This window comes from Tamandua tetradactyla, chromosome 16 (assembly GCF_023851605.1).
Source record: "Tamandua tetradactyla isolate mTamTet1 chromosome 16, mTamTet1.pri, whole genome shotgun sequence".
NCBI lineage: Eukaryota > Metazoa > Chordata > Mammalia > Pilosa > Myrmecophagidae > Tamandua > Tamandua tetradactyla.
Window position 1 is genome coordinate 5492059 of NC_135342.1, and position 18460 is coordinate 5510518.

An 18460-nucleotide genomic window follows, 5' to 3' on the forward strand; every position below is an offset into this window, starting at 1 on the left:
GAGGTCAAAGGCCCCTTCCCTGGCAGACCCTTTTACAGAGTTTGTGCAAAATTGTAGCTTTGAAACACAACTGACCTGAAGGATCAAGGATAAAAATACGGAAGGGTTAGATGACCTGGGGTAATTTCACTGTTAAAAAGAGCCTCTTAATGGAAAGTAGTGATGCAACAAAGTAACAGCAATGAATGCCCCCAAATTGTACACTGGAAAATAGTTAATACGGCAAATTTTATGTTATGTTTATTTCCCACACACATACATATATATATACATATAAAAGAACTTCTCTGATGTGCAACACTCTTTGATATGTTGATATGAGCAAGGAGAGAGACACTGGGACCCTGAGACAGCCCTGAGTGGTGATAAAAGAAAGGCCCGGGGGAGAGGAATGAAGAGTGAGATCTAAGACAAGCCAGAGAGAGACCCAGCATGAGCTAGATAGATGGGAAAAATGGACGGAAACCCTCCGACACTGCTTCCAGCCCATCCTCCGGCCCTAGGGGTCCTTGGCACCGTGAATGGTGGCCTCTAGGGTGACTCTTCCTTGCTCCTTGCAGATAGCCACCACCTCATGCCACACTCCTTGGGCTGCACCCCAGCTATCCCTACCCAGGAATGCCTTTCCACTCAGCCCTCATCTTCAGCCCGAGTACAGGGGCCTCAGGTGGGCCCCCATGCCTAAGACAGCTGGGGGTCCCCTTAGCTCACTGGCATGAACCTTCATAGCAATTAGACCCTCCCAGGGCAGGAAGCCTACTGGTTGCGCCCAAGTCAGGGCTTGGCGCACAGGGGTCCTCAGGTGTGAGCCCAGAGCTCAGCACTCCCTGGGTGTCCCTGTTCATCCTCACGGCTCAGGTGTAATTAGCATCCCTTCATGGGTGAAGCCGCCTGCCCAGCAAGCCAATCCTGGTTTGCCTGCATCAGCTGGAAGCTGGGGCCATACCGCATGGCATCAAAATGACTGATGTTCACTAGGGGGTTCAGAGGCAGAGAGGACTTTTCTCCTCTTGGTGCCCCATGGCGAGGGAATGACTAACTAGGTTGGAAGGCCAGGCTCTCCCACAGCTCTGATTCCTCCAGTTGCTGGACACATGATGACTCCCCAAGGACAGATCCTGATAATGTAGTTTAATTGTAGTTTTACCACAAGTATCTCCTTAACCAGTTAAAAAAAAAAAAAAAAAAAGGACAGGTATGTTTAAGCTTGCCCCTGCCCCTCAATGGGCGGCGAGCACAGCTCTCAGGGAGGGCAGCTAGGCCTCTCCGGGGCCTCCCTGGACAGTCCCGGTGCAGGGGCAGGGGCTCGTGGGGGCGCATCCTCATTGCCAGACCTCCCAGCCCTGATACCGTTCCCTTGCAAAGGACCAGGCCTCTGCGAGCCTGTGATGGGCGGCCACCCAGGGGCAGCTCCTCAGGTGGACATGAGGCCACTCTTCTCGCCCTTGACCTTGAGGAACTCGGCCATGCTGGAGAAATACTTCTGGTTGGCCTCAGCCACCTTCTTCTCTGCTGCCTGGGGGTTCACGATCTCCAGGCCCTGAGCAAGAGGAAGACAGGATGACAGTGGGGGGATGGGATAGCCTCTCAGCATGGCCCCATCCCCCATCCCGAAAAGGACCCGGGAGATGCCAGAGCCAACACGGGACACAAGAATAGTTCACCCCACATCCCCACCTTGGGGAGATTCTTTCTAATTCAGTGGGTTGCGGGGGAGAGTGCATTCCCTAAGTGGCCCTAAAAGCACCAGTGTTTGAGAACAGTGGGCCCAGTCCCATCTTTAGGTGAGGAAGTGCTTGCTGAAGTTCAGAGCCAACAGCATTAGCATTGCCACCAAGCACAGCAAGAGCGCTGGGTGCTAGTTTCAGCATTTTAAACACCGTGATTCCTGTTTTTCACTGAGGCCTGCTCTAGACACTACAGTGGAAGCCGCCACCCACCGGGCTCTTCACTGATCTCCTTAGCACTCACCCCTTCTACTTCACTGTATATGCTCCTTGCCTGCTTGGCTATGACCTCCCGTGAGGACAGGCCCTTGGGGGAACCTCAGCAGCCTGGGCAGAGGCTCAGGAAGGGGTGTGTCTGCCCATGGTCACACAGACAGTAAGTGGCCGAGGTCAGCTGCAGTCGGCCCTGGGTCTGTCTGAGTCTACAGCAGCCTGCAATTGCAATCTGGTGCTGCTGGCCTTCGGGCTGCACCTTCAACTATGCTTCTAACGGCAACCTCCACTACAGTCACGGGAGTGTGGGTGTACCCACCTTACAAGAATGGACACAAGGCAAGGCAGGGGGTCAGGTGGGCAGTGGGGCAGGCGGTACCTGGAGTGGAGTGAAGGCCACGCTGGAGGCGGTCCCTGAGGAGCGGTCCCGGATGGTGGACTTGCCGCCGTACACTACACTCTGCTTCTGCAGGGTGCGCTGTGGAGGGGGGGGGGAGGCTGTGGTCTGGCTCGCTGCCCCCCCAATCCCCACCTCTGTCCCCTGCCCGGGCTGAGCCACACCTGTAGCGTCTTGGAGATCCTGGCTTTGGTGGCCTCGTTCACTTGTGTCTGCCGGACACGCCCGCTGCCCGACTTGCCCAGGTGGCCCAGGCTGAAGCCCAGGTCCTCCTGGTAGGCGTCCTCCTCAATCTGGGGAAGGGCCCTGGTGTCAGGTTCCGTCACCACTCAACCAGGTAGCAGCCTACCCTGCCCTGGGGTGCCAAGACCCAGCAAGGAGCCAGGTATTGCTGCTCCTCGAGGAAGAGGAGGTGAACAAGGCCAGAGCGTATGCGTGTGTGGTGAGGGTCAGGGCATAAAGGACCGGGGGTCATGAACAAATCACATCTCACACAAGGACATGCTCATGTCCAGCCCCAGTCCTGTGGGTGTAAACACACTCACAAACAGGTCCTTTAAGGTCCTATTAGTTAGGGGGAGGCCAAACGGGATTGGGGGCTTCCTCCGGCCTGATGAGAATCCTCACAGGCAGAGGAAATGTGGACGGGGGGAGGAGGAAGAGAAGGAGGCCATGTGGCAGATGCAGAGACAGAGCCACAGACCACAGCCAGTGGCCACCAGAATGCCAGCCACGTCAAAGGAAGCCTGGATCTGCCCTCGCCCTGACCTAGGGCTTCTGGCCTCCAGAAGGGACAACAAATTTCTCGTTTGCGCAAATGGGTCTGTTACTTGTGGCAGCAGCCCTGGGAAACAAAGAAACTGTTTTCCCTGGCAAGGCTGCCTTTGGGCTAGGGCCAGTAGGATGCTTGGAGGACAAGGAAGAGAGGGGCGGGGGTGGAGCACGGGGAGGGACTGGGAGAGCGAGGCTGGGGGTTGGGCCAGGTCCTGATTGGCCTCAAATGCCCTCTGAGGCCCTCCAGTCCGAGAGCCAGAGGAGGGCTCTGAGCTGGGTGCAGGTGAGCGAGTTCAGCACTGGGTGTTAAAAAGATCCCTCTAGGGGCTGGCTGGGTGGAAGGGGAGAGAATGGAGGCTGGAAGGCCGGGGAGGAGGCTGGGGCCGGGGCTGTCGGGTGGGGAGGGGTCTGACCTCTCCGAAGCTCATGCGGTTGGCCTGCTTGCGGATCTCTGTCAGCCCCAGGCGCTCCTTCATCTTCCGGTACCTGGGGAGAGTGGGGTGTCAGCTGGAGGGGCACAAACATCTTCCTGTCCTGACTCCCTGCCCTGCTGGTCCCCCAGAGCCCCTCACCTGCGGCCACCTCGCTTTTTCCTTTGCCCATCCAGGGGCGCTGGCAGTGGCTTCACCTGCTTCACGGGTGGTGGCTCCTGCCACTTGTCAAACTTGCGCTCGATCTCATCCTTCAGCTCATAGCCCACCTGGAGAGGGACAAAAGGGGAGGCTCCTGTAGCTGCTGTCCCTGGGTCCGTCCATCTGTGCCCCCCGAGGCCTCTTCTCTAACTATACCCTGGGCACACCCACCCCGAGGTTTGAGAAACCATCCATGGCCTGATGACTCTCAAGATGACAGACTATCTACTTGACACCTGGGTTTTTAATATGCCAATAAACACAAGAGGGCTACTAGGGATTGAATCATGCCTCTGACAAAAAGCATTTTCCAGACTCAATCTGCATTTCTGGGGGTGCGAACCTTCTGTAAACAGGACCTTTAAGAACATCACAGTTAGTTAAGGTGAAGCCAGACTGAGTCAGGGTGAGCCGTAATTCATACAACTGAAGTCCTTAGAAGGACTTATAAGCAAAAGAAGTTAGACCCGAAGTGGAAAGGCAGAGGTCAGTGGAAACCAGAGGAGCAGAGACCAGGAGAGACAGGATTGCTGCAACTCTACAAACTTCAGGAGAAAACACAACCTGTCACAGGACCTTGACGTAGAGACCTCCAGCCTCCAGAACCATGAGATGTTAAGTTCCTGTTCTTTAAGTTCTCCAGGTGTGGTATTTGCCACAGCCAACCTGACAACCTGAGACAAGGCCAAAGAGAATTCCTGCCTGTCCTTGCAGTTGCTCAGGTCAAACTCCTTGGGGGTAGGCTGTTTCTCATTCACCGCAAACCCTACCGGCTTTCTTAAAAACAGACCCTGAGCTGGTCCCCTCTCGTGGCCTCCACACCAGCACAGTTCTCACCAGGGAATATAAGGCTCTGCGAGTCAGCCCAGATTCCAGCAGGACCCGTCCCCTACCACCCCCCAAGGTCTGCTCTACTCTAGTCACAGGACCTTGCCGTCTACCATTCCTTCTGCCCAGAGCGCTCATCCCCCAGTATCCGCCAGATCCTTCTTCTATTTTTGTAGGCTGGATGGCAGGGGTCACATTTAATTCATTTCCATGTGACTATCCCATTATTGTAGCACCATTTGCTGAATTTTTGTTTGTTTTTTTGGAAGTGCATGGGCCGGGAATTGAACCCAGGTCTCCCGCATGGCAGGTGAGAATTCTACCACTGGACTACCCTTGTACCACCACCCAGCTGCTTCTTAACTTCACTCAGGCCTTAGATAAAAATCTTGCCTCCTCAGAGAAGCCCTCCTGGATGTCCCAGTTAAAGCAGCATCTAATCTTCCTCACCTCCCCAATCCCTTTTCTACTTTATTTTTCTCCTCAGCACTTTTCACCAGCAGATGCTCTCCAGCCTAACCTATTTATGGCTTCCTCATCCTGCCCCATAGCTATAATGTGAAGCCACAAGGCAGGACCTGTGTCTGGTTTATTCACTGCCATATTCATACCCCAGCATCTAGAACATGCACTCATGTCACATGTGCTGCACGAATGGAGGAAGGGAGAAAGGGAGGGACAGACAGACTGACTGACTGACTTACTGACTGAGCATCTGAAAGTTGTGCCAGGCTAGGTGCTTGGAAAACATCAATGCACAAGAGAGAAAACATATCTGCTTTCAAGGACTAAGTCCTCCAAGGAAGATGGACATTAACCAAGTACTCAGATAATGGTGAGTGCTGGTAGAGGGGCATGACTCCGTGTGGTGGTCTGATAACACCCTCGAGGATGGCTGGTCAATCTCTGGAACCTGTGCCTATGTACTTCACATGCCAGGGGGCTCTGCAGATGTGATTAAGTCAATAACCTGAGCTGGGGAGAGGAGTCTGGATTATCAGGTGGGCCCATCAGCCTGAGGGGCCTCAGAAGGTTGAGGGGATGTGGAGGGCTCTGCAGCGGTTCTGAAGACGGAGGGGCGGTCATGAGCCAAGGGACCCAGCAACCTCTGGGAGCAGGAAAGGCCAGGAAAGTGATTCTCCCCTGATATGTCAGATGGAAGCAGCCCTGCTGACCAGCTGACTTTAGCCCAGGAAGCCCATTCAGGAATTCTGCCCTACAGGACTATAGGATAATAAACATATGTTGTTTTGAGCCACTAAGTTTGTGGTGATTTGTTACAACAGCCAAGGGAAACGCACACCATGGGGCAGAGGGATAGCTGGCTTCTGTGCAGCAGTCCGGGGAAGGCTTCCCAAAAGATGCAACACTTAAGCTAAGACTAAAGGAGATCAGACATCAGCCAGCAGGCTGGAAGGGGCAAGGGCAGCAGCCAGTCTGGCAACACAAGGCCCTGAGAAGGAAGCTCATGGGGTGGCTGGTGTGGGAGGAAAGGAGAACACCCAGGACTCAAGGTTTCATTCTGGGAACATTTATGGCACCCCAGCGAGGAGCCAGGCAGTGGAGACACGGCAGCGCCCACAACCTGGCCCCAGCAAGTAGCTCATGCTGGTGGTCCTGGTCCCTGGGCTGTCCCCACCTGCCCACCTGCTCCCCACTCTCCTAGGGCCCTGGGCAGGGCCAGACTCACTTTCATCTCTGGGTGCTCATGCCCAGCACATGGGAGGCTACAGGAAGCAGTGAACTGATGTGAAGCCGGGCACTTGTTTCCAGAAGATAGGGATGTAGAGGATAAACGTTAGGAGGGTGGTGGAGTCCCCTGTGACTCGTCTGTACATCTCCGTTTGTTGTCACCTTCCTGAGCCCTTAACACTGGCCCAGACAGAGAGGGCCATTCGGTCACTGCATAAACACTTTTGAGTGCCCATTACACCACAGGTACAGCCCCAGCCCTCACAGAGCTTACTGTTTGGGCTGTGCTGCCTGATACAGTGGCTGCTGTTTACATGTACTTTTTTTTTTTTTTGATGCGTGGTCTGGAATCGAACCCAGGTCTTGCACATGGATGGTGGGCATTCTAACCACTGAACCACCCGTGCACCCTACGTGTAGCTATTTAAAGCTGTCAGAATTACATGAAATGAGAGCTCACTTCCTTGGTGGCACAAGAGCCACACGTGACTACTTAAATTTAAATCCATTAAAATTAAAAAAAGCTAAAAGTGCAGTTCCTTGGTGGCACCTGCCACATTCCAAGTGTGCAGCAGCTGCAGAGCATGTCATCGTTCCAGAGGTTCCCTTGGACTGCACAGACCTACACCCAGCATTCCGAGACGGCATCGCTTCCCATGGGGCTCCCCCGCCTTTGCCCTGCTGACTGTTCCCCCCCCCAGACACAGGCCTGCACCCGTACCTTTCCCTCTGTGCTCTCGTGGAAGCTGTCCACACGGGCTGCCAGCGTGCACTTGGCGGCCACCAGCCGGGCTGCCTTCCGCCGGAGATCCTGGAGCAGTGAGAAAGGAGACAGAGTCTGTGTGAGCCAGACAGACAGACAGACTGACAGCAGGATTAACTACAAGCAGCCACTTATCAAGTACCAGGGTTTTGGAGGGAGGCGCTACAAATCCCGAAATCATCTCTAACTCCCAAAGGCCTCAAGGAGTGCAAGCTCTTACTCTGCCTCACAGAAGAGCTGAAGAGAAGCAGGGTGGGGGGACAGCCACTTGCCCGGGACGCTGCAGCTAATAAACAGCAGAGCCCAGACAGGTGAGGACAAAATACAATGACAAGTAGCAATAATGATGCCAGCAGGTGGCACTTGCTGAGCTTATTCTAGAAGCCAGCCCTGGCTGAGTGCTTTCTACTGACCATCTCACTGAGGCTCGATGTGGTCAAGGCACACGGCCGGGGTGACAGAGCTGGTGGGTGATGTAGCCAGAACTCCAACCCGCACCTGCCCAATTGCAGCCCACGGCTCTTGCCCGCTCAGAAGTGACGATCCCCACAGCCTGCCTTACAGGCCTGTGACCTCTGTGGCCTATGCCTGAACTGATTCTGGGGCAGACAGACGAGGAAGCGTAAGTCAGGGGAAGGGGTGGGTGATGAGAAAGAGGTGGGTGATGTGCCCTGCTGTGCACCAGGCTCCTGCAAGCTGGGGTGACCCATACAGCCCAGGGGCTGCGGGGTAGGGGTTAGATGGGGTAGTGCAGTGATGTGCCTGAAGCCATGGGCCCCTGGGATCAAACCCATTCTCACTCCTCCCAATTCTATGGCTTGGGCAACCCCCTTAAGTCTCTGGGTCTTGGCTTCCCCATCCACAAGTGAGGTTCACAAAAGGGTCTGTGCTCAGGACACACCTACTCGGCATCAGCCAGTTCTGCTGTTACCCTCCCCGCCCATCAGCCCAAGGAGGCAGGAGGCTCAGCAGATGGCCGCTTGTCTGATAGCCACAAAAGACAAAGCCAGGGTTTGAATGCTGGCCTGTCTGATCCCGCAGCCTGCTCCGGCTCCCATGTCACTGTTTTCTCCTTCCCCACTCATAGCACCTGACAGAAGGAAGCCCAGTGAGAGTGGAAGTGGAGGGACTGAGAGAGCACCAAGTAGCTGGGAACCAGGCTCAGGGCCGGACTGCCTTAATTTGGATGGCTTGACCACCTGGGTGATCTTGGCTAAGTTACTAGCATTTCTCTGTCTCGGTCTCCTTGGCTGAAAGATACGAAGAGGACAGGGAAAAACAGTATCTCCTTCAAAGGGCAGTGAAAACTCAGTGCAACCACAGAGCATTTCCAAAACGTCAGCCGTTGATGCCTCCATTTCTCCACATCAGCATTTCACTGACTGGTGAAAGTTGCATATTACTACAGTAATGTATCATAATAATTAACTGTTATTACAGCTCTTTTTTCACTACTTTTAAAAAGCTTAAATCCCTGTAAATAGACAACTTAACTGTATGACTATAAATGGAAGAGTATTAATTAAGAGGTATCCTTAAAAAAAAGTAATGGGTAAAATAAATAATATCCATCTACGTATCACCTGAAATTCCATCAAGCACCACTAGAAGGAGGGGGTCCACGTTCTCAAAACGCCAAGGTGGTGCATGTAACACCCAGCCAGAGGCCTCAGTCAATAATGGTGTTTCTCATAATCCAATGATGAAACACTGGAGTCCCCGGTCACAGCCCACAAAGCAGGCCCTGCTCGCCCGGTCCTGGAGACGAGGAGACCGAGGCACAAACGCTCCCACCCAGGGACCCGCAGCTGGCAGGCTGTGCTGCTGGAATCCTGACCCCACGGTTTGGCTCGGCACCCCCAATCTGAAGCCTGAGGCTGCCCATCCTCCAGTCCCTGGATCTGGTCCGCGCCAGCCGCCAAGGGGCCCCGGGCAGCTGTGCGCAGGCGGCAAAGGTGGGGCTCACCGGTGGCAGGGACTGCACGATGTCGCTGTGGTAGATGTAGCCAGTGTGTGGCAGCACCGAGGTCGAGGAGAAGCCAGACAGCGTCTTGCGCTGGGCCCCAAGCAGCATGATGTTGCAGGCGGGCATCTTGGAGAGGTTGGTCAGGCCACCGGCCACCCCTGCAGCAGGAGGGAAGGGGGTCAGAGGGACGCTGGGTGCACCGTGGGCTACGCAGCTGCACATGTTTGGGGACGACTCCCAAGGAGAGGGCTGACTTGTCCATTTCACAGAAGGGAACATTCAGAGGAGGCTCAGTGAGGGGACACACCTTGCCTGAAGGTGCACGGTGGGGAAGAAGCCAGGCCCCAGGCTGCACTAAGCCCCCTGTCTCACTGCAGTGACCATGTCCTGTGTGTTCTCCCAGACAGAACCCCCTCAGGGACAGGGAAGGGGGTCACTCATCCCTGGGTGTCCAATGAGCTTGTCAGCAGGGGAACAGGAAGGGAAGAGGAGCTGCAGACAAATACGTCCACCACTGATGAGGGCTTACTTGTGCCAGGCTCTGTGCTGGGGTTTTTAGGCATCAAGAAACTGTCTGAGCAAACAAACGGATCCTGAAAACAAGCCTCCACATGAGCACCTCTGTAGGAGGCAGAATAACAGCCCCCAAATAAGGCCACGCCCAAATCCCCAGGACCTGTGAGCAGGCTCGTTTACACGGTATGACGGAGGGTGAGGATCCTGCCGCAGGAGAGACTGTTCTGGATGTCTGGGTGGGCCCAACGTAACCACAGGGCCCTAGGGAGGGGAAGAGAAACTCCAAGTGCTGTGCTGCACGAGGGAGTCAGCTGCCAGTGCTGGCTTTGAAGATGCAGGAAGGGCCCACAAGCCAAGGGTGGAGGGCAGCCCCTAGGAGCTGGGAAAGGTGAGGAAACGGTTCTCCCCTGGAGCCTCCAGAGGGAACATAGCCCCATCAACACCCATACTGGCAGACTTCTGACTTCCAATTCCACATGATAAATTGTTACTTAAGCCGCTGAGTTTGTGGCAATTTATTACAGCAACAAATAGAATATGAATACATGTGCAATAGCTGCTGGAGAAGGCGAGGCACGGGAAGGCCTGGCTGTTGGTAAGGGCGGGAGCAAGGTCCATGCCCAGGTCCATGCTGCCCCGAACCCCTGCCTCCTATGCCCCTTCACCAAGGCTGCTTCAAAGCTCCTGTGAGTTTTACCGTGCTCCCCAGGGACTCCTCCTTGGTCGAACAGGCTAGGAGCATAAGGCGGAGGGGAGGATCCATCATTTACCCCAAACACAGCCAGGGTTAGTGTCCCTCTCGCAGAGAACAGAGGCCCAAAGCACGGCCTCCGCTGCTCCTCAGATGCCCCACAGGTTGCGGCAGAGCTGGACATGTGGTCTTTCAGCCACACCACCTCATTCCTATCAAGAATGCCTAGCCCCCAGCTGAGCACACAGGGACTGACACAGTGTCGGAGTTTTGATCCTTTCTCTGCCTGTTCCTGTGGAAAGCAGGCCAGTTCAACTCTGTGTGGTCAAGGAGAAGTGACAGGAGGAAAAGAGTCACGCTCCAAGGCCATGCAGCTGGTCAGTATGCCCGGGCCCTCCATCACCACCCAGCCCCAGGGCCTCACCCATGATCTTGGCAGCAGTAGAAGCGCCGATGATGATGGAGAGGTTGGGTGCGATGAAGGACATGCGGGACTCCACGTACTCGTAGATGCGGTGCTTGGAGGCATTAAGCTCTAACGCCATGTCACAGGCCTCCTCCAGCCGCTCCAGCTCCTCCTCCGACAGCTGCTGCCTGCAAAGGGCAGGGGGCATGGGTGGACAGACCCCCAGCACCTCCTGGGCATCCGGTCCAACTGCTGCAAGAACCCCCTTCCTCTAGGCTTGTGTGCACGTGTGCAAGTGTCTGCGTGCGTGCAGCTTCAGAACAGTCACAAACTCAACCGGCCCCAGGGGCTTGCACGCAAGGGCTGCAGGGAATCGTATTCCTTGGCCAGCCCCACCTTGTCGGCCTGGGTCAGCACCCTTGCTAGGCAACTGGTCACTTCCAGGGGGAAGGACTCCAATCCCCTCCTACAGAGAAAGGAAAGGTCCTGCCCAAGACCGCACGGCAAGTAGTATACTGGCCTCAGCCCTTCCCCTCCACTTGGAGCCTGGGACAGTGGTCTCCAGGGTGCCTCTAACAGGGCCTGGCTGGCTGCCACTCTGCTTCTAAGGAGAGAGGAAAGGAGCGGGCAGGAGGGTTTGTCTTCCAGAAGAAGCCCTTCTTGGAGAAAGCGTGAGGTGAGGCATATGCCCAAACCTCCTGGTTCTCTTGTGCTCCTCTCTGATGTCACAGGGAAAACAGGGGCCAAGGCCTTTGGTTATTGTGGGGATTAAGTGAGTCGTAAGTGTTGGTGGGTCTCAACCAGGGTGACTCTGACCCCAGGGACACTTGGCAAGGTCTGGACACAAGTTTGGTTGTCACAAGTGCAGAGGGGAGTGCTCGCGGCATCTAGTGGGTGCAGGCTGGAGATGCTGCTAACACCCCTGCAACGCGCAGGGCGGGCCCCACAGCAAAGCATCACCCAGCCCAGAATGTCAGGAACAGCCTGATACAAGTGCTGTGTGCATGTTTTATTTTTTGTGAGGTCTGCCTGGATCATCTTATTTAAAATTACAATACCCCTCATCAGCACCCAAGACTCCCTAGATCCCTTCCCCACTTTATTTTGTTTCATCTAGCATATATTAGTATCTAACACACTACGTATTTTACTCATTTCCCCCTCTCGGTTAGAATATAAGGGCTACAAGGCAAGAGCTGTCAACAGATTTGTGTAGCTTTATCCCAGTGACTAAACAAAGCCTGGCACACGGGGTTCTCAAGAAATGGTCACTGAATGAACATATGAATGCATCATCCCGTCATCCACGCATCAGCTGGGCACAGAAAGCAGTACCGCTCCTGGTCCTTCACATGCGCCCAGCCTGACAGCTGCAGTGAGCGTCCACGTCTGTGGTCACTGAGCACCTGCTCATCCTAGCCCTGCACTGGGTGCCTTCTGCTACACCCTCGCTGTCTTCCCGGCAGCTGTCACCAGCCTCAGGGCCTGTGCACTTGCTCCCTCTTCCTGAAATGCTGTCCCTGCGCAACGCCTGTGGTCAGCTCCTTCTTATCCTTCGGGTCTCAGCCTGCCCGAACCTCTGGGCCTATCACCCTGACGACTTGTCTCCCTCAGAGCACCCACAACGAGTTGTCAAGACCTGTTTCTACTCACTGATCCCTGCATTTCCAGGCCACTTCCTGCACTAGACTAGCAGCCCTAGGAGGGGACTGCATCTGTCTCACTGAGGTTAGCATGCCTGGCATGTCCCTGGCACACAGAAGTGCTGGACAATCATCAGGAGGGTTGACTGTTATTATCACCACTTTACAAAGGGGAAACCTGCAGTCCAGAGGTCCCAGGACAAGTCTCTAAACCCCAGGTCTCTGCATCCCAAAGCCATACTGCCCCTCCCCTCAATCAATCACTCTATCCACACCCCAGTCCGTGCCAAGAGGTGGGGGGATCAGCAAATCTACAAGTTGGGCCTAGCCACCAAGGCTCAGAAGGGGCTGGAAATGGCTCCAGGTCATTTGTCAAGGCAGGGGCAAGGTAAGGACCCTCTTGTTCTGTCACCGAAAAGCAGGGTCCCTGCCTGAGGCCGAGTGTCACCTCACCAGGCAGTAGTCTGACCCACTCCAGGGAAAAGCCCCTGCTCTGCACTCCTTCACACCCTGCGCCCTGCCCCCTCCCTCATGTGCCCTTCTGCCTTAAAGGGTATCTGCCTTACCCCGGACAGCAGCATGGAGAGGGGAAGGGCCACCTCTGCGTCTCTTACTTCTGTCAGCCCCATTCTCAGAGCAGAAAAGGCACGCCACACTTGTTAAGTGGATGGTGTATGTGGTGTCTTCACTGCCATCCCACAGAACTTTTTTAGGTTTTAGAGCATTTCCTCCTCTTAGACATATGCAGGCATCAGCGTGAGCTTCAGACAACACACACCCTGACCCGGACCCTGGCTGGCTCGCACCCTGGCCGTGCACCAGCGACATGCCATCCACCTCTGTACCCCTGACCAACAGTCCAGGATGCACAGGACCATGAAATACTGGTGAGCGGATGGCACAGGGTGGTCAGGGAAGGTCTATCAGATGGGGGGCGGGTGCTCAGGAGGGGAGGAAGCCAGGACACCAGGCCAGGCACAAGAAACACAAAGGCAAAAACCTTCCGTGTAGCAGGCCGGGCACCCGGCAGGCCCTTGGCTCATTCACCCACGCCCTGATCTAGTCAGGCTCCCGGGGCCCCCTCTGCACCCGCTCTTCAGCAAATGTCCACTGGGTGCCGACAGTGCACCAGGCTCTGGGATAGGCCAAGGGGAACAGTAGTGAACAAACAGGAAATCACTGGCCTCACGGAAGGTTTCATGGGTGGGGTGTCCCAGAGATGCAAACGCTTCTAACTGCAGGTTGCCCTCTGCCTTACCTCTCAACGCTCCAGGCTCCTTAGAGCCCAGCATGGACTTGCAGTGTAGGAAATGAACTGAACTGTCCTCTGAGATGGAGACCCGCACCCCTGGGACCCCAAGATCTTCTTCTGCCCGGTGGTCTGAGACAGGACCTACCCCTGGGTGGTGGAGGCAGTGACGCTGACAACCATGATGGTGGCATTGGTCAGGATCTGCTGCAGGTTCTCGTTGTTCTTGCACTTGTCCAGACTGTTGCCCAGCTCCTGGGGGCGAGAAGGGAGGGGCGTGGAGACATGGAAGGCCTTAGAACCTCTCCTGCTCCAGCACCCACTCAGGTCTCTCCTTGGGGATACAGGGAATGTTTGGGCTGGGACAAAAGATGCTTCCCCTTTCAGCTCCAAGATTTTCAGGGCTCAGAGCACCAGCTGATCCAGAAGGAACCAAGAAGGGTCTTCTCAGGACCTGCAATCTAGGTCTGACAGCACTGTTTCCATGGCCACAGCCCTGGTCCCCTCCTGGACATGTGCAGTGGCCTCCCAGCAGCCGTCCTGCCTTCACCCATGCCTGCCCCTCTCTGCTCTAATCCTCCCTTGGCCCTCCCATAAGACCCAGCACCTTAAAGGCCAAATACCAGCTGCTGTGACCACAGCTGGAGAACCACCCTCCTGGGTAGTCAGGGTTGCTCTCGCCTCCATCCCCTGCAGCTTTGCCAAGGAGGGCACCTGCTCCTTCTCAGGGGGCTCAGGGAGGAGGAGAGTGGAGGGGGATGGAAGAGTGTGAGAAAGTCCTCCAGGGATGTGCCCCTCACACAAAGACCCACCACTCACAGCTTTCCAGCCCCTTCCAATCTCGGGAGGGCAAGGACGCCAGGCTGTGGCCACTGGTATCGCTTGCACTAGTTCATTTGCTCACTTCTTGTTCCTAGCCCCTTCCCAATTGGAACCTTCGTGATCAAGGCTGAGCGAGGGCAACCTTCTCCTTCAGACTGGGGACCGAGAAGCCTCTGCTCTTCTCCGGCCCCTGCCCCTCTGCTCACCTTGACTGTGCGGATGTAATCCAGTGCGTTGGGGACCAGGGACTCCAGTTCGGGGAATCGCTTAGAGTATTTGTCCCGGATGAACTTATGGATGATGTCTAAGGTGGGCCAAGAGGGGAGGTGTTGGAGGCAATGGGGGCAGCCTCTGCTGGCTGTCCCCACTATCCATTTCCCCTTCCCACTTAAGTGCCCGGACCCATGATAATGGCTGCATTTCCTGGCTGCCCTTAAGGTTCAAAGTGGCCATGAGTTAGCTCTAAACTAAAATGTGAGCTGCAATGACCCATGAAGCTTCCAATTCACACCCTCCTCCTAATGCACCCAGCCCTGCCTGGCTGATAGGGCTGTGGAGGTGATGGCAAGAGGTGTGCAGTCATCTTGTGCCAGGAAACAGATGGCAGGGCAAGATAGGTGGAACCTGGGAACTGGTCTGCTCACAGACTTCAACATGAGAGGAAAGGAAACTGTCTTCCTATCTGAGCCACTGTGTAACATCAGGTGACCCGGTATCCTAGCTAATATGAGGGGGTTAGGGACAGTCTGTCCAAGAGATGGAGCCTGGGAAAGACCCGTGCAGGAGATGCCCAGGTTCCTGCCTCTCCCTCCCCTGAGGACAGGCCTGTGGCTGCTCGCCCTCCCTGTACTCACTCAGCTCATTCTCAATCTCCACAGTCAGGTTGTTGGCATCCACAATGACCCGGTATTCAGGAGCCGCCTCCACTGGGCCCATCACTGCAAGGATGAGAAACAGCCTGGGTGAGACAGTCTGTCTCAACAGCCACCCCAACCAGGTCTCACAGCCGGACAGGATCGGGAGAGGCTGAGGCAGCAGGAGGGAAGGTACAATAGGTAACCAGGGGACAGGTTCACATATCCTTAATGTGCCATCGACCGATATTCCCACCTCTGCTCTCTCTCTCATCTGTCCTCCAGGCCAGGATAGTTTTGACCCCATGGCTCCATGGCTCTCCACTGCCCTAAGGCTAAAACCCAGCTCCCCAGTCTGACATGCAAGAGCTCCCAAAAGAATGAAACCCCTCAGGGACTCTGCTTTCCGTGGCTGCCTCCCCAGTGCCCACAACAGTGTCTAGCCCATTGAATTGCTTGATCACATCTGCGTATCTGTCACCTCACCACCTCTCACCTGGCCACCCCCATCTCTCGCCACACTCCCTCACACAACCCTCCAGTGGTAAGGGCTGATTACAGCGCCCTGAACACACAGGGCTCTTGCTCTCCTCTGGCCTTCCAACGCGCTCTTCCCTCTTCTTGGAACACCCTTCCTCACGTCAGTTTCTGGAAAGTATTGCTCAAATCTGAATAATAACAATGGTGATGACAGGGCTCACCATACATCAGACATTGTTCTAAGTGACCTGTGTTTATTAACTTACTTTACCCACAGCTCCCCAGGGAGGGAGGCATCAACGCAGACCAATTTTGCAGAGATAGAAACAGAGAGAGGTTGCGTGATGTCACAGTGTGAGTAGACGCTGGGGCCATGAACCCAGGCTGCAGGGCTGCATGGTCCACACTCTTGACCATAAGGATCAGATGCCTCTCGTCCTTCACACCCAGAGGGCAGCTAAGAACCACCCCCACCCCCTCAGGAGGACCACTGCCTCCAGGTTCTGAGCTGTTCCAGGCCTCCCTGGGTATCACAGGTCTGAACTGCTGCCCGCTCCTGGCCCACAGGAGGCCTTGGGAAATGCCCCTTTTTGGGGGTTCTCCAAGGGCTCTCTGGATGGAGAACCTCCTCAGACTGACATCAAAACCCTGCAGAGCCCAGTACTTTCCTTGGCCTCCCCTCATCGCTCCTCATGACCTAGTCTTTTCTTGGGCACACTATCCCCTCCACCTGCCAACACCCTCCCCCAGCACCCCCCCCACACACACACACCCACTTCGCCTGACAAATGTCATGCTTCAAAATCCAATCCAGGGATCAATGCTCCCCTGACCCCTAAGGCAAGGACAGTCAGTCCTTCCTCTGGTTCCCGAGGGCCTTGAGCTGCCTCCATTCCAGCAGGCATTGCCACCAGTAATGGTCTGGGTTCCAGCCTGTCTCTTCTGGGGGACCCCGAGCATCTGGAGAGCAGGGACCTGGGCTAATTCAGCTGGGTCCCTGGGAAAGGTTCAAATAAAGGAAGAAAAGAGGGCATCTCCCTGAAACTCTGCTCCAACTGCATCCCTTCTTTGCCCAACAGCTTCCCATGGCTTCCTACTGCCCAGGAATTCTATCCCAGAGCCTCACCTTGGCAAGTAAGGCAGGGATGATAACAGGAAGGCCCCCTTAGAGTCGGTGTGAGTATTCAAGAGACAACCAGTGGAGGTTTTAGGTGAAACTGTAGTAAGCATATATGTACCTTAACAGTTACTTTCTGCTTACCAAATGATACAAGTTTTCCATTCACAGTAGTGATGTTTTCTTCTCAAATAAATTAATGACAAAAAAAGCTGGGTGATTTAAAACAATGTTAAATAAAAATAGGACCAATGGCTTACAGACTTGGCGAAAACCCTGAAACTGGCCACGTGAGTTGCTGAAACTGGGGAACCTGCAGTAAATCCTGGAAAGTGTCAGCAAGTGCCCAGCACAGAGGGAGGCCATAAAGAATGGCAGCCTTACAGTGTAGAGGGGGAGGCCACTGGGCTGCAACGGAAGAGAAGATGAGGGCTTTGAAGAAGGCCGAGAGGAAGAGAGAACTAACTTCCAGAGCAGCAAAAGCGCCGAGCAGAACAGCCAGGTAGGGTGGGTGGGGTACCTTCTGAAGCTTTGGCTTGCTTGCTGATGTACTCCTCGATCTTCATCATAATTTCTGCAAACTGTTGGGAAGGAGAGTGGGGTCAGAACCCAGGACCCTCCCACAAGAAGAGCCACTGCACACACCGCCCCCTTTCCAGGAGCTTGCTTGTGGCCCGTCTGCGTGGCTCAGGGACTCTCACCATCTTGCTGTCCCATAGCTTGGCGATGCTCTTGACCGAATCCCCAGAAAGATCCAGCTGTGTTTCCTCCTGCACATCCTCGATTGCTGGCTCCTCTTCTTCCTCTCCATAGCTTCCTCCTTCTTCCTCTTCAGCTGCCTCCTCGAGATCAGCCAAGAGCTCATCTGCCAGAGACATCCTGAGGCCTGAGGGGAAGGAGAGCAGAGTTCCCTAGAACTGGGCCTAACCAAGACCCTCCCCACTACCAGGAGGAACAGGCCATGTTCCTTCTCTATCCACCTCACCAGCATGTGGGCTCCACAAGGGCAGGTATTTTTGTTTTGGTCACTGAAGCATCTCCAGCTGTTATATGTGCATGGCACAAACAGGCACTCAATAAATGTTGTGAAGAAATCTAGAATCAATGAACTCATCTAGAACCCACATGCTCTCCAGTCATAACTGCCACCTGCCCACTCACATTCAACCTCACCATCTAAAATTCATCCGAACCCTCACACCATCTGTGCCAGTTTGAAAGTATCATGTACCCCAGAAAAGCCATGTTTTAATTCTGATTCATTTCTGTGGAGGCAGTTGTTTCTTTTAATTCTGATTCAATAACATATGTTGGAAACTTTTGATTAGATAATCTCTATGAAGATGTGACACTCCCAATTGTGTATCTTTTGGATTAGAATGGTGATGTGGCCCCACCCATTACAGGTGGGTCTTGATTAGGTTACTGTAGGAAACATTTTGGAGAGTCAGAAACAACAGAGCTGACAAACTTCAAAGCAGAGCTGATACAGATGCTGACACTTGGAGAAAAGAGACATGGATGTTCAGAGATGCTTGGAGCCATGAGATGTTAAGCAAGCCAGAACCTGGAGATGGAAGCCAGCCCTAGGGAAGCAAAGTGAGGAATCCCCACAGGAATAGAGGCTGAAAGCAATGGAGCCCAGGAGCAAGGGACCAGCAGATTGCAGCCACATGACTTCCCAGCTGAC

The 18460-nt window shown here is 54.7% G+C and overlaps 1 protein-coding gene across 1 annotated transcript in view; it reads right to left on the bottom strand.

The window, feature by feature from the left end:
• PRPF31 (pre-mRNA processing factor 31) overlaps window positions 1–18460 on the bottom strand; it is a 23404-nt gene continuing 4944 nt past the window's right edge. Inside the window, exons 2-14 of the mRNA XM_077130824.1 lie at window positions 17472–17656; window positions 17291–17351; window positions 15174–15257; window positions 14526–14623; window positions 13646–13752; window positions 10624–10793; window positions 8993–9150; window positions 6985–7074; window positions 3684–3811; window positions 3525–3597; window positions 2502–2630; window positions 2320–2418; window positions 1–1540 (exon numbers count right to left, since the gene is read on the bottom strand). Of these exons, the coding sequence (XP_076986939.1) occupies window positions 1415–1540; window positions 2320–2418; window positions 2502–2630; window positions 3525–3597; window positions 3684–3811; window positions 6985–7074; window positions 8993–9150; window positions 10624–10793; window positions 13646–13752; window positions 14526–14623; window positions 15174–15257; window positions 17291–17351; window positions 17472–17648 (1500 nt within the window). The 5' untranslated portion in view covers window positions 17649–17656 and the 3' untranslated portion in view covers window positions 1–1414. The remainder of the gene's footprint in view (window positions 1541–2319; window positions 2419–2501; window positions 2631–3524; window positions 3598–3683; window positions 3812–6984; window positions 7075–8992; window positions 9151–10623; window positions 10794–13645; window positions 13753–14525; window positions 14624–15173; window positions 15258–17290; window positions 17352–17471; window positions 17657–18460) is intronic.